We start from the raw sequence: 13,462 nt of genomic DNA, 5'->3' as shown, positions 1-13,462 counted from the left end.
TTGCTGCAGTGTTGTCAATGAGCATCTTCTCTGTGACTCTCAGTGAGGTTTGTCTCATGACCTTCACATATATCTCTTCCTACACTCCTGTGCATTAGTTCTGGAAGATGCTGAGGTATGTATCTTGCTTTTCTTAAAAGCAAGTGTTTTTCTGGAGGACAAATTTCTGGGACCTTAAGCTTTCAAGGCAGCAGTGAGGAGAGGTAGTCTGTCATATGTAAAAAGCTTAACGTGGACTATAGTTTGGGCCTGTGTTCCAGGTAGGACTTTCATGAATATTCAGACCCTGAAGGGGAGCAAATTTTGCCTTGCCTGTTTGGTTAGCTTTTTTGAAGCAAGGTGTTCAGAACCCCTACAGCAGGGGAGGTATATAACCAGTTAAATTCTCCTTCAGTATGACTTTTCTGATGGCTGATTTGTTTTCTTCTGTCCCATTTATGGCACAGCCGACAGTCAAGGCCTTGAATTTGTCGCCCAGTCACTTTGTCTTGTTAGGGATCTGCTGTGATCCTTAAAGGTTTGTAGTGATGATAAAGAGGAGCATTTACTTTTCTTTTTACACTGTACAGTTGCAGACAATTAGTGTAGCTTGCACAGCAGAAATGTATTTGCATGTATCTAATGAAGTAACTAGGTGTTATAAAATAACAAAACCCCTTATTTCCCAACATAAACTGTATTTTCAAATAATTTGACTACTTCTGCCAGTAGCTGTCAGTAATTAAATTGATAGAGAGACAGTTTAGTGTGACACGAAGTTTGAACACATGAGTCTGCATTCAGATCCATGCATCTTCCGTGCATTTGAAGAAAATGAGTTTGGAAGTTTTTCAGTATAGTTTGGTTATCCAGACTGTATGAAGAATTTCATCAAATAAGAGAATGTTTTTGCTTTACTTCTGACTTTTCTTGTAGCTGCAAGAGAATCCATCTGGTTAGAAAGAGAAGAGAGAGCACGGCAACATTATGAAAAGCACTTAGAAGAACGCAGAAAGAAACTCGAAGAGCAGAGATTAAAAGAAGAGAGAAGGCGAGCTGCTGTAGAGGAAAAGAGAAGACAGAGGTTAGAAGAAGATAAGGTAAGAAAAATGTCCTGAAAACTTTGTCTGCTTTCATTTACTGTGAGATAGAGTAGCTTCAAACTTTCAAATAAAAAGTGCTCAGGAGAGATGTGATGTAAGTCGCAGTCAGTGTAAGAGCTCAAAAGAGAGAATTTTAAGCTGTACCTCCACAGATACTCCTTAAAGTGCCCTCTACAAATTTAATACAGATAAGTTAAGCAGGTCAGGGTTACAGTGTATGGCACAGCACAACGTGCACAGAAGGGTGGAAACAAAGTGGGTGGTTCCTTTTTGACCTGCTCTGGATTGCTAGCCTTCCAGCATAACGGGAGCTAAATCCTAGCTTTCTTCTAAGAAAGCCTTGAAGAAAGTGAGGAATTGTATTGAATAGACTTTTGGCTAATCCATCTCGGGTGAATGGTAATTACTTGATGCGGGATCCTCGGTAAGTCACCTCATCCTTGTGTCGTCTTTTTCTTTCTTCTCCCTGTTGCTTTAGTAGGTAGGAGATGCAAGGGGAGAAACAGTGTTATGTGTTTGTGTGGTGCCTGCCATAACGGGGCCACTATTTTTTTCTGCAGCTCTGTACAAGGCTCAGCTCCTACCTTTTCAAAATTTCAGTTAATGATTGAACTTATTTCTGGCTTAACTACTGTGTTATCATGGTTCGTCTGAGTGCGTGTCTTAGCAGGCAGCACTTAAGCTTGAACACAGCTCCAAGATGTCTAATAGTTGTTGTCTGTATGGAGGGTAGCAGAGTGTGATGAGAAGATTCGTTTAAAAGCCCACTAGCATCCAAACATATTATCCTGTTGCACTTAAGGAACGACATGAAGCTGTTGTACGTCGCACAATTGAAAGAAGCCAGAAGCCAAAACAAAAGCAAAACAGGTGGTCCTGGGGAGGAGCGCTACATAGCAGCATTAATAACACAGGTAAAGGGGGAAGCCTGGCTGCCTTGCCACGTTCCCTGCCCTGCCAGTTAACTGGAATGAATTTACTTTGCTTCTGTCGAAAGGAAGGATGATGCAGTGTCTGTTGGTTTCAATTGTTTAATCTTGATCTTACTCTATTGCTAGCAGTAGCCTGTTTCTGAAATACTTGTGTGGCAAAGAGATAACAAGGAGAAATCTGAACCGAAACTAAAACTTGTCTCTAATTCTATCTTGCTACAGCTTCTCGCTTCTGCTGCGTTGGTATTTGTGTGTGTGTGGGTACGCTCGTGCTGTCTTCGTTCTCCAGTACAAACTGAGGGGTGCAAATGTTAAATATCATGGCTACTTTCTGGTGGAAATGACCAAATATAAACATTTAAACAGACAGGAGGAAGAAAAATTGTTTTTCTGTGATAAACTCTCCTTAATATGTTACACAGATATTCACGGAGACTTTTTCTCCCTAAAGGAGCTTAAGGGTGGACAGATTAAGTGAATTTAGCTCCATGCTTTTTTACCCAATTATCTTCTCTGACTGAATCTGCCAGTCATTAGTATGTGTATGCCTTCTTAAATGTGACTGTAAAACAAAAGAAGATAATTTGTGTCCCTTGTTTCTTTCACCAGAAAATCGTAAAAAGTCTTCGCTTCTTTCTTTAACATATACATTTCAATGCATACAACCTTTCATGACGGATTAAAAAAAAAAGATGAGAAAGGAATTGCCTGACATCTATTTTGTCATATTATTAGTTCAATAAATAGTTATTTTTCATAAAACTTTATGTTTGTTATTTTGCTTAACTCTGTATAACTTATTTTCTTTTCTGTGAAAAATCATTGTCTTGCATTCTGTTCCTAGGTTATTTTTTTGAATCATCATTCACCTTTCTCGATTTAGCAGGCCTGGAGCACCACTTCAGATCTCTGAGTGGTGCTAGAAAACCTGGTACATAATCGCTGTGGTTTGTTGATTCCTTTGCCAATAGCTAGTGCTCAGGAAATGAGATCATTGGTAACTAAACCACTCTCATGTAGATGCAATGCATGCTTAACATCATGCTCCTAGACTAGAATTGTTATTAGCCCCTGATTATATGTTTTTTAATACTGAGAGTTATTACGGGTTGACTTCAAAGATTTGGCACAGTTCGCTAAAATTAAGCATAACATTTTATCTATTAGAATTCAAGGAGATCCTTCTTTTTTAAAAAACTTTGCCATATGCATGTGGGTTTTATGTTTATTTTGAACATGACTGTGGGCACGCACAAGTCGACGGCGTGTGCTGATACTTTGCTCTAGTGTATTTTTATTCCTTTTTAGAGCAAAGAAAGCAGCAATCTTCTAGCCCATCTTGTGGCTTTTGGCATATTGTATGTTCACAGCCTTTGTTCTCACACAGATCCTCATGGTGAATTCTCTTCATTAAAAAATAATGTTCATGCTCAGCAGAAATGTTGACATGACAAATAACAGGTGACTTCCATAGTGTCATTGGTCTTCAAAAAGCTCCCAGTGCAACGTCTCTCTTACACCAAATGCAGAAATATGCTCTGTTGTTGTTGTGGGGGTTAGTCCCACGTAGTGGTGTGTGATATCAGTTGGTTGATATCACTAATGAAAATCCCCACGTCATTCCCACAAGTCCTCTTCTGACTGAGATCTGTGGCACCACGTGAAGCTCAAGGATCCTGTCTCCAGATTTGGCTGGTGCCGGATGCTCTGCTACCAGATACCCATGTAGATCAGTGCAGGATAATCTCATTACTTGCCTACAAATATCTTATTCTTAACCTTGACGTTTTAGGTTCATCTCTTAAACCTGTTTGTTAGGTTTATCCCCCTTCCAGTGCTCCATTTGTTAGTATGGAAAATATTCTTGTCTTCAGTGTGAGTTTCCAAACCCTGAGTCACTTTAGCATTAGGCAAAGTGATCAAATAACTGCACAGAGGAGGAGAGCTTTTCTTCCTCTCCTCACCCTGGCGTGGTTATTCCTATATACTGCTGCATAGATCTGAGTGCAGATGCTCTATTTCTGTGCAGTTTTTAGCCACAACAAATACACTTTAACCCACTGGGTCAGAATAGTTAGTTACAAAATTGAAGTACTTGTCCTAAAGAAACATGGCAAGTAACCTCCAGAAACAGCCTTCTTTAATGCTGGCAGTTTCCTGAGCTTGTGCCTGCTTACAGCAGTGCACGTGGACATCCCTGGGGATGCACAGAATGTGAATGAGCAGAGTGTTCAGGCACGTGCTCCAGCCTTACCGCGTTTCAGCGGGCTTAAACGCTGCGCTGAGTAGTCTTGAGTGCAGCACATGCTAAAATGTAAGCAAAGAAGGAACTGGCTTTCTCAATGTCTTCTGAGTGTCAGACTTCTGAATAAAAATTTGCTAGGGAGGGTATTTAATTGATGCACTTCAACTCTTTATTTTTTTCCCTTTTGAGGGAGAAGGGAACGCACAGAACTTGCCTATTCAGCTCGTTTCAGCTCATTCCTCTGCTGCTAATGCTAACAATTTTTGCAGCACACTCATGCAGACATATAGGTGTGATCTGTGTTCTTGAAATAGCTGTCACTCTTGGGGTGTCAGCGCTGACTCTGCAGCAAGCTGAGCAGGCAAATGATGTAATGTAACATGGTGCTCTAAAATCTATAGAGTCGATAAGCAAAAATAAAGGCCTTTAATATTATATATAAAGCGTGTGCATTACAAATTGTCTGTAGTCTTCCACAGAGACATTTTTTGTTATCTGTTATGCTGTGTGCAGTATCGAACTGCCGAGCTACGCCCTCAGTTATAGAAGGTAGAAAATGACTCTGTGGTGGGATACTCAGCACTTACCCAGAACTGAGGGGCATTAACTAACTCTCTGAAGTCCTTTTGGGCTGAGCCTTACTTTCCTCGTGTACTAGCCTCCCTTCTCATCTGTCAGTCTCTCAGCAGTGCATTGTCATGACACTGACCTCTTACAACAGTGCCCGGTCAGATATCATCCTTGACCCAGGTGCTGCAGGGCTTTTTTTTTTTTTTTTTTTTTTTTTAATGAATAGCATTTCTGAGCATGTTGTTCCTTCCATGCTGCTTTCTGTTTGGGCTTGAGAGCACAATTTTCCAAGACTCCTGAGAGGAACATGTACGCTCCGCTTTGCTAGCAACCATTTCCCCTTGACCACTAAGTGCTTGGATTGCAATCTGATTGAATGACAATCGATGAACGGAGTGTTTTGGACATTTGAAATTTAGATTGGATGGTTTTGTGCCCAGTCTTTGAGTCACCTGTTACAGTGTGTGCTGAGAAGCCCTTTCTATTTTGAAAGTTCTCGTGATAGAGCAGAAATGACCCAGTCATATTTTCCTCGCCCTGCTAGTGAGCTAGGAAGTTGCATTGCTGCATGTGGGCTGTCAATTAGCATTATCTCCATTTGTTTTAGATCCAGACAGGCGCTCTGTTTCAACAATGAACCTTTCGAAACATGTTGATCCAGTCATTAACAAGCGGCTCTCCTCCTCATCTGCAACATTACTAAATTCTCCAGACAGAGGTACAGTTTAATAATAATAAAAAAAGAGAAAAAGAAGAGCAAGAAAGAATGTTCTGTACTGAGATTTTGCTTTGCACATGAAACAAGCGTCCGAAGTCATTTTCTGTATTTTATCTAAATGAAAGTGGAAAGACTTCGCATGTGGAAAGTAAATGGTTGAACATTTTTTCTGCAAGAAGAAATGTGCATTTCTTGTTTTATAGAACAAGAGAACTTGCCTGAACAATCTTGTTTCGTCAAATAATAACTGTGGTGCTTCTGTCAGGTTTTTAGTAAATGAGGTTCAGCTATTGAAAGAACACATCTGTCCACGGTGCATGCAGCCATTTGTGATTTTTTATTTGCATTAGGCCATTTTGACATTATTTTGCTTTTCTTTCTACTTTAATAATATTTTTGAATGTCTAAGAACATGTTGCATGAAGCTTTCAAGCAATTATTTTATTATCATCACTGTGGTGCTGTTTCTTTTTTGTTTTGTATTTAATGAAGATGTTTAGGTGTATGGGTATTTTTCTGTTTATTGACTTTTTTGTGTCCAGTTAATTTTCAAGGATTGCTTTATTTCAGTGTATGTTTTCAGTGTCTGCGAGTCTGCACAAATTATATTTTTAAAGTCAGATTTAAAGAAAAATATTGTAGTTGAATTACTGCTTTTTTTGTAAGGAGATATGAGATTGCATAAAGCTATATGAGAAATTCTTTATATAGTTATTCCAAGCTCAGTGTTCAAAGAGCTTTATGGAAAAATATTCTGTAAAGTTGTTTCCCCAGCCCACTGAGAATGGGGAGAAGTACTGGCCCATTTCAAGGCAGATTAATGCCTATCTTCGAAAATTCTTAGAATGCAGTTTTGGTTGTAGAGGGTAACAAATTGGTAGGTGTCATTATTTGTGCATCTTAACTGCTGTGCTTTGTGTGCATGTTTGTGTGTGTTTCTGGTTGTTTTGACCAGCAGTGCTTCAGGGCTTAATGGGTTAATCTAGTTGTAGAGGCTGCCATAACCTGAGGAAAATACAGCATTATCTGAAAAATTACTTACTCCAAAGCACTGTTTTGGTGGACTTTTAAGTACAAAGACCAGGCAGTTTTACGTATAATGCCTTAATCTGCGGTTGCCACCCTCAAACCCCGGGCAATTGCTGTTCTTTTCCAGGGATGCTAATTTGAGGAAGTGCCTTGGAGAAAAGGACAGCAGCAGGCCTTAAATAGGAAGGATAGTCTGTTACTGACTGCAGCTGCCTGTGTGACAGTCTGCTCCACTTAGTGCAAATTCTGTATGAGTTGCACTGAGTGCTAAGCAGGTTCATGGTGGGCAGAGGGAAAGAGGAAGAAGGGGAGAACCTTATATGAAAAGTGAAGGTGTTCTGTGCTCGGCATTTTCTTTGAAACCGGCAAAGAACTCTTCAGAAGTATCTTATGTTTTTCACAGTCTCAGAGGTGGAGGAAAGCCCAGGCTCTACAAATGCCCTCGTGCAGGTGCAAGGCTCCCTGTGCCCCGGTCTAGTTCAATACGTGTTGCAGAAGGGCAGTTGGCCAGTGGCAAGTGCTTCAAGGCAGGGTTCACCCGTGTGCCCCCTCCCTCCCCGTCCAGAGGGCACCCAGTCCCGTTTTGTCCTTAACAAACATGCCCGCTCCCAAAGCCGGGAGCTGGAGATAAGAATGATGGGCTTATCCTAAGTGGCTTACAGCCGTCAGCAAGAGCGTGTCTTCTCTTGAGCAGTATTGGTTTTTACCATTTGAAGGACGAGTGGCTTTTGCTGAAAACAACTTTTTTTGTTTATACAAATTGTCTAGAAGATTGGTTAATAACTTTTAAAGTCTACCATTGTTGTGTAGCTCTCACTGCAACTTGAAAATCAGTTAAAATAGGCTTGTTGCTGTACTTTTGTTACTGGCACAGGTGCAACTTGTTGAATCTTTGTAAAAAAAATGTGGTTAGCAAACAGCTCAAGTGGAGCAAGTAATGCTGCAGTTGACTAATAACATTTATTTGCTAAGTATATTATTTTACTTGAGGTAGGAGATGCACGCTTCCTTGGCTTTGAAAAGCAGAATTTGCACCACAATTGTGGCCTTCCTCCTCCTCCTCCCTGCTGTGCTCTTTCTTTCTAAACAAATGGTGGTTTTAATCACTGCCTCACCTTTGTGTCTGCAACATCTGTAGCAGAAATGCAGGGCCTCTGATATTGTCTGCTGGTGAAAGGAGACCTAGAGGCAGAAAGCCCTTCCACCCCTCCTCCCTGTGTTTGGAGCCTGGTCTGAGCAGGCACCAGGGCTGTGGTGAGAGTCTGTCCTTTGAGGTGCTCATCGGGAGAGCTGTTAAATCCCTGCCTCCCATCTGTTCGCTGAATGAACCAGAGGTGCTCTTGTGCTTGCTCACAATTTATTCTACTGCTGCTAGGGCAGCTTTCCAGTGCGCAGCTTGGATATCTTGAGGACAAACACAAGTATTTGTAACCAATTCACTGTTGGCAGCTCCTTGAGATTGATTTTGTTTGGTGGGGAAAGGAAGTGATTGTGGGCTTTTGTTTTAAGTTTTATCATTTTATTTTTGTAGTCAAAAGTTTAGCAATTAAGGCCTCCTTTAACTAACCTGCTGGGAGCTGGAGGTACCCACACCAACCTCCACTACCAGTGCACTTCTAATGTGGGACTGAGGAGCAAATAGCCCTTAGAATGGTAGTCTAACACTGTATGAGAACAAAAAAGAGCTTTTCCCCTTCTCTCTTGGGTGGTTAGAACAACAAAGGTTTGAAAACATCTCCCCGAGGCTTAAAAAAAAAAAAGGCAGGAAAAGAAAGCAAATTCACTATTTTAAAGCCACTCTATTTTGGGATACACTTACGTTGTTTGCTCAGCTTGCTTCAGTGGGAATTGGATGCCAAAGTTGAGCTGTTTGAAGCAGTTAGGTACTAATACTGCTGTAACTGGAATTCAGAGGGCCAAAATTTATTTGGACGTTCTTGGTTAATGTTGATGCTCATGACTGGTTAAGAGTATATGTTAAAAATGTTAATCATGGTGCTGTGCATTTAGATAATTTAACAAGTAATGCAGTGGCCCACAAAGCCAAGCTGAATGTAGGTGATGAACTCTGATTTAAACCCATTTTAGAGATTTAGGGATACAGCCAGTCTGAGCTCCGGGCTGTTCTTTCAAACGTCACTTAGAGAGCAGTGGGTTTGCCCGTCCCTTAGCTCACCGGCACACGGTGACGAGCCCCTCTCGATCCCGAATGCTGCCCTGCTGGCGGGCGGCTTTGCTCCCACTAGGTGACGTGGATTAAGGGAAAAACAGAGTTAAATCGTATCTGTGTCATGTCATCTGCCTAAAGGCAGACGGGTGCAGGCCGGATCCTAAGAGCGCGTTTTCCTAGTTGTGGCCACTTAAGATCGTTTGTGGTCCTGGCCTCGTGTGGGAGGGCTGCAGTTGGCCCACTGAACAGTGTTGTGTGGTAGCGTTTACTCTCTGGCTCTCTGCAAGTGCACAGTTACCACCAAGGAAGCCATATACAGTAGTGATTTGCTGGCCCCAAATTTGAGAGATCCTTTTCTAAGGTGTGGATCGGACTTTTATGCAGCGTTCTTGTTCTTCTGGTAACTTCCATGATTATTTTATTAAACTACACTAGATACAGTGTAGTAAACCGTAGTACAGACTTCAGCATTTTCTTGTCTCTAAGCTTCATTCGGTAAAGCCTGAGAGCATACACACACGAAAAATGCTAAGAATAGCTAAAACAATGATCATATCAAGCACAATTCCCAGAAAAGGAAGGAAACAAAGATTCTGCCATTATTGCATCCGGTTTATCGGTAGTTCTGTGATTTTTTTTTCCTCCATTGTTAAATTATAACCTTAATGTGTGGAAGTCTCTTTGGGATATTTTCTATCTCTGTATAATCTGTACAGAGTCAGAATGGAAGCATGAATTGCAAAGAGCTGTGGCAGTAGTAAAGACACTTATCAAGACAGCCTGCTGCATTTGAGTCCTTTATGCCCATAGTGATGCCACTTACCGAGTTAGCAGAATTCAGGGGAGCAATTAGGGAAGTGGAAAAAAAACAGCACTGAGGGCAGATGAGGCAACTATAGTCTCCCAGGATAAGATTTTTGAGATGAGCCTCTCTTCATGGAGCCCAGCGTGGAATAAATGAAAGAGAGATGCAGCATTTATGGCTACTAAAAGTGATGTAACTCTACCTTCAAAAATGCAGATTAATCTCTAACCTCACACGGCCAGTTATTTCATGGTTCAGGTTGCAGTTTTGTTGTCATAGGCACAAAACTAAACCAAAGGGAATGTTAATGCATAGAAAATGCTTTATTTCTAAACATAAGGAAAAACTTCTTTACTGTGAGGGTGGCTGAGCAGCAGAAAAGGCTGCCTAGAGAGGTTGTGGAGTCTCCATCCTTAGAGATATTCAGAAGATTTTTGGAGAGGGACCTGGGTGATGACCCTGCTTGAGCAGGGGGTTGGACTATCTGATCTCTAAAGGTCTGTGCCAACCTCAGCCGTTCTGCGACGAAGGATCTGATTTTGAACACAATGTTAAGCTTGTGACCTAAGCTTACTGTAATGAATTGTTATGGGAACTGGCTGAATTTTTTTTTCTGGAGTGTTCATTATGATAACATTTTCTTTTGTTATATACATCTGAATATTAAGGAAATATCCAATTCCCTTGAGCAGTAATTTATGGGTCGTTCTTGGCTACCACTTCACCATGATCAGTGTTTAAGTAGTATTTTTTAAGTATTTTAACAAATTAAAGACAAAGGGAGTACATTAAGAAGCTAAACTTGCAAATACTGAGGAAAGCTAGATGGGGGAATGATTGCAGGTAGGTCAACATGTAATTAGCCTCTTCAACAGAGGCTAATTAATCATTTAAAAAGTTGGCTTTTGCTGCTGTTCTAAGGTGAAAATTATTATAAGCAGGAATTCATGATCAAAAGTACATGCTGTTCTGAGGCATTATGAATATCTGAGGCAACTGTAGCTGCTGTGTGGTATCTGCAGTTGGAGGTGTATTGTATATTCTGAGGTGTACTTTCTTGTTCATGATTTCCCCAATTATTATTATTCAAGGTAATGTAGTCACACCTGGTGGCTTTGATAGAATCTCTTTCTCTGATATAATTCTGTTATACGAATGACCTTGTGGCCTTTTATTTATTTTTAAGGCCTTTGTTCTTTCTATTTGGCTTGCAGACTTCAGAAGATGTCTGTGTAGCTCACTTTTTTTTTTTTTTTTTTAATTGTAAGACTGTATATCTTATATCCAGAAAATCGGGGGGGATTTTTTGAAACACCAACATCTCCGTCAAAGTTGATATCTAGGAAAAGTATCTGCTTTCCTGACTGTAGAAGTTACCTTGCCATTCCTGACAGAAGGAAAGGAGGCATGTATGCAAAACATCACTACGATTTTGATAGCAGTTTAGCAGAAGGTCACAGTTGGTAGCAGAAGGGTTCAGATATTTGTAGTCTTGGGGGAAATCCTGAAGTAAAATAGAGTAAGAATAAAATGTGAAAACAGAACGATCTTGGTCATTCAGTAAATTTTTGATCTCTGAAGGACAACTGCAAGATTCTTGTGGTGTATAATAGTGAGGTGTATGCATAGAGTGCCTGATCTCACCTCTTGCTTGTGTGGCCCACGCTCAGCTCGCCGCCTGCAGCTCAGTCCCTGGGAGAGCAGCATCGTGAGCCGCCTCCTGACGCCCACTCACTCCTTCCTGGCCCGGAGCAAAAGCACCGCCGCCCTGTCCGGAGATGCAGGTAAACCCAAAAAGGCCTCAGGCCTCAGCCACTTACTCCTCTGGATTCCATGCCGGCTGTTGTAAGGTTACTGTTGTGTGTGTACAATAGCATCCCAGAACAAGCTGGAAAACCTGGATTATGCTGCGCACCAGCATGAAAGCTTGTGGTGCCCTTCTGCTTGCTCTGCCTCTTCTCTGTCTGCCTTCACCCCTTTCTCTCGGTTTATCTTTTTGCCTCATCTGTGCAACAGATAAAACACCTGCAGCATGACAGTGTTGCACTAACTGTGGTGCCTTGGACATGGCTTCTATGTGAGGTACAGGTCCACAGCGAATGCTGTGTGCTGCCCTCGCTACTAAGAATAGTTTCCTCCTGTACCAGGCCACTTCCCACAAGAAACTTGTTGGATTTCTGGAATGTCAGACCCCTAGTTGTAGGGGATTTACTATGCAGAATGTTAAATGTGCAAATTTAGGAAAGCTGCATTTATTGCCAAGTTCTCTGTCAACTGCTGAACAGCTCTCTGATCTACTACAGAGAAGGAAATTAACATACAAAAATAGGAAAATGTTGCTAGGTGGTAACTTAAAGTCTAGGCAAAACAGTGTTTCAGAGACAACCAGGTCACTCTCTGCTATTGCGTATTGCAAGCAGGTGACCGTTGCATTTCTTGCATTTCTTTTTATTGTAAGGGTGTTTTTGATCATGCCCCAGGATTTTACCATTATAGGAATATGCTGCTACACATACTGAATCTTTAAATCTAGGCTAGTCTTTTATATGTCCCATGTGGACAGATCCTTATTTTGATTAAAGGACGTAGAAGGTAAGAGGGCATGAAGATCTGCTAAGATTACTTTTAAAGAAGCTTTCACTTAAGAACTCTTATTGCTAATCAGGTTCTGGTACATTTCCACAGGGGTAGCAATGTAGGAGCAAAAATGTAGATGATAGGCTGCAAACAGTACAATCGATAAGTATAGATCCCTTCTCAAGGTTCGTATTCTAAAGCAACAGCATGTGAAATGAATATTTTATGTCATCTACAAACAGGAAATTGGTAATGCAGTCCTTTATCAAGGGGTAGTAGAGAAAGCCAGGTCTTAATTTTGTAAATGATTACTTAATGGAGAAAGTGTGTAGATTTTTCTGTGGCTGCTATTGCTATATGCTGACTGTAAACCAAGTGCAATATTGGGAAAGATTGCAAGTAGCTGGAATGACTGATGCATCAGCAGATTCACAGTAATTCCCCAGTAATGCCTTCCCTGTGCTAACTGGACCTGTGCCACCCAGAAGAATAATCCATCTGCCCGTTGTTTTCCAGGTTGATTCTCTAGGAGCAATAACTGCAGTCCCTTCATGCAGGACACTTCCTGGAGATTAATGACCAGGTGCTGGTAATGGCTCACAGCTGTGCTCTGAGCACTCAGCGCATCCCAGCCTGTCATTACATCCTAGGAAATTACCCTGCCCTTTGGCTGTAAAGATGAATTACAGTGTAAAAATCCAAATCAAATTAAGTATAGATTTATGTCCTTAAAATGTATGTTAAGTGAGCTATTATGGACATCAAGCATAAGAGTGGATTTTTTTTAATAACCATCAGAAACCAAAATGTATTCTCAAGTAACTCTATAAACGTACATGATCTCATTGGGAGTTCTTCATAAAGCATTGTTTGGCAACATCACAAATAAAAAATTAGCTGCTTGTTTCTTAATGTTTATGGTGTCATCCTCTGTGGTAACTTCAAATAATCAGCATGCATCGAGAGGATTGATTTACAGAGGGAGGAAAACTCTTACACAGTAAGCCCTTTAAAATACAGTGTGTGCCATTGCTTCCTGTCTGGGTTAGGGATGCTCACACAAAAGTGAGGTTCTGTGTTATCTTGTTTGTCAGGTTTTAAGGCAGTCACTTTTTAATACATGATTAAACATACATCACCTAGCATGAATACCCTTGCCATTAGAGTCTTTTTTATTATTATTTATAATGAGTTCTCATTGTAGGAGAATTGCAGAGTTTATGCTGTTAAGTTTGAGCTACTCCTAAACAGCAGTTTTGTTGTAAGACTCTGAATGTGGCACTGACAACGTGACAACTGGCACTGTGGTCTTTACTTGTGCTTGAAGGGGTCTC

At 41.0% G+C, this 13,462-nt stretch overlaps 1 protein-coding gene across 7 annotated transcripts in view; it reads left to right on the top strand.

The window, feature by feature from the left end:
- Positions 1–13,462, top strand: part of MAP7 (microtubule associated protein 7) — a 97,117-nt gene that overhangs the window by 61,073 nt on the left and 22,582 nt on the right. For 3 of the 7 annotated variants that reach the window (XM_088529863.1, XM_088529862.1, XM_088529864.1), the window contains exons 4-8: positions 916–1,079; positions 1,885–1,996; positions 2,859–2,945; positions 5,437–5,547; positions 11,222–11,335. In XM_088529863.1, coding sequence (XP_088385989.1) covers positions 916–1,079; positions 1,885–1,996; positions 2,859–2,945; positions 5,437–5,547; positions 11,222–11,335 — 588 coding nt within the window. The remainder of the gene's footprint in view (positions 1–915; positions 1,080–1,884; positions 1,997–2,858; positions 2,946–5,436; positions 5,548–11,221; positions 11,336–13,462) is intronic. The other 4 variants (XM_088529865.1, XM_088529866.1, XM_088529868.1 and 1 more) reach the window with 2 other exon arrangements.

Source organism: Tinamus guttatus, unplaced genomic scaffold (assembly GCF_059628265.1).
Source record: "Tinamus guttatus ecotype Peru unplaced genomic scaffold, ASM5962826v1 Tinamus_guttatus_pri_ptg000351l, whole genome shotgun sequence".
Lineage (NCBI taxonomy): Eukaryota > Metazoa > Chordata > Aves > Tinamiformes > Tinamidae > Tinamus > Tinamus guttatus.
Note: the sequence above shows the minus strand (reverse complement) of the source record. Positions and strands in the feature narration are given on the sequence as shown.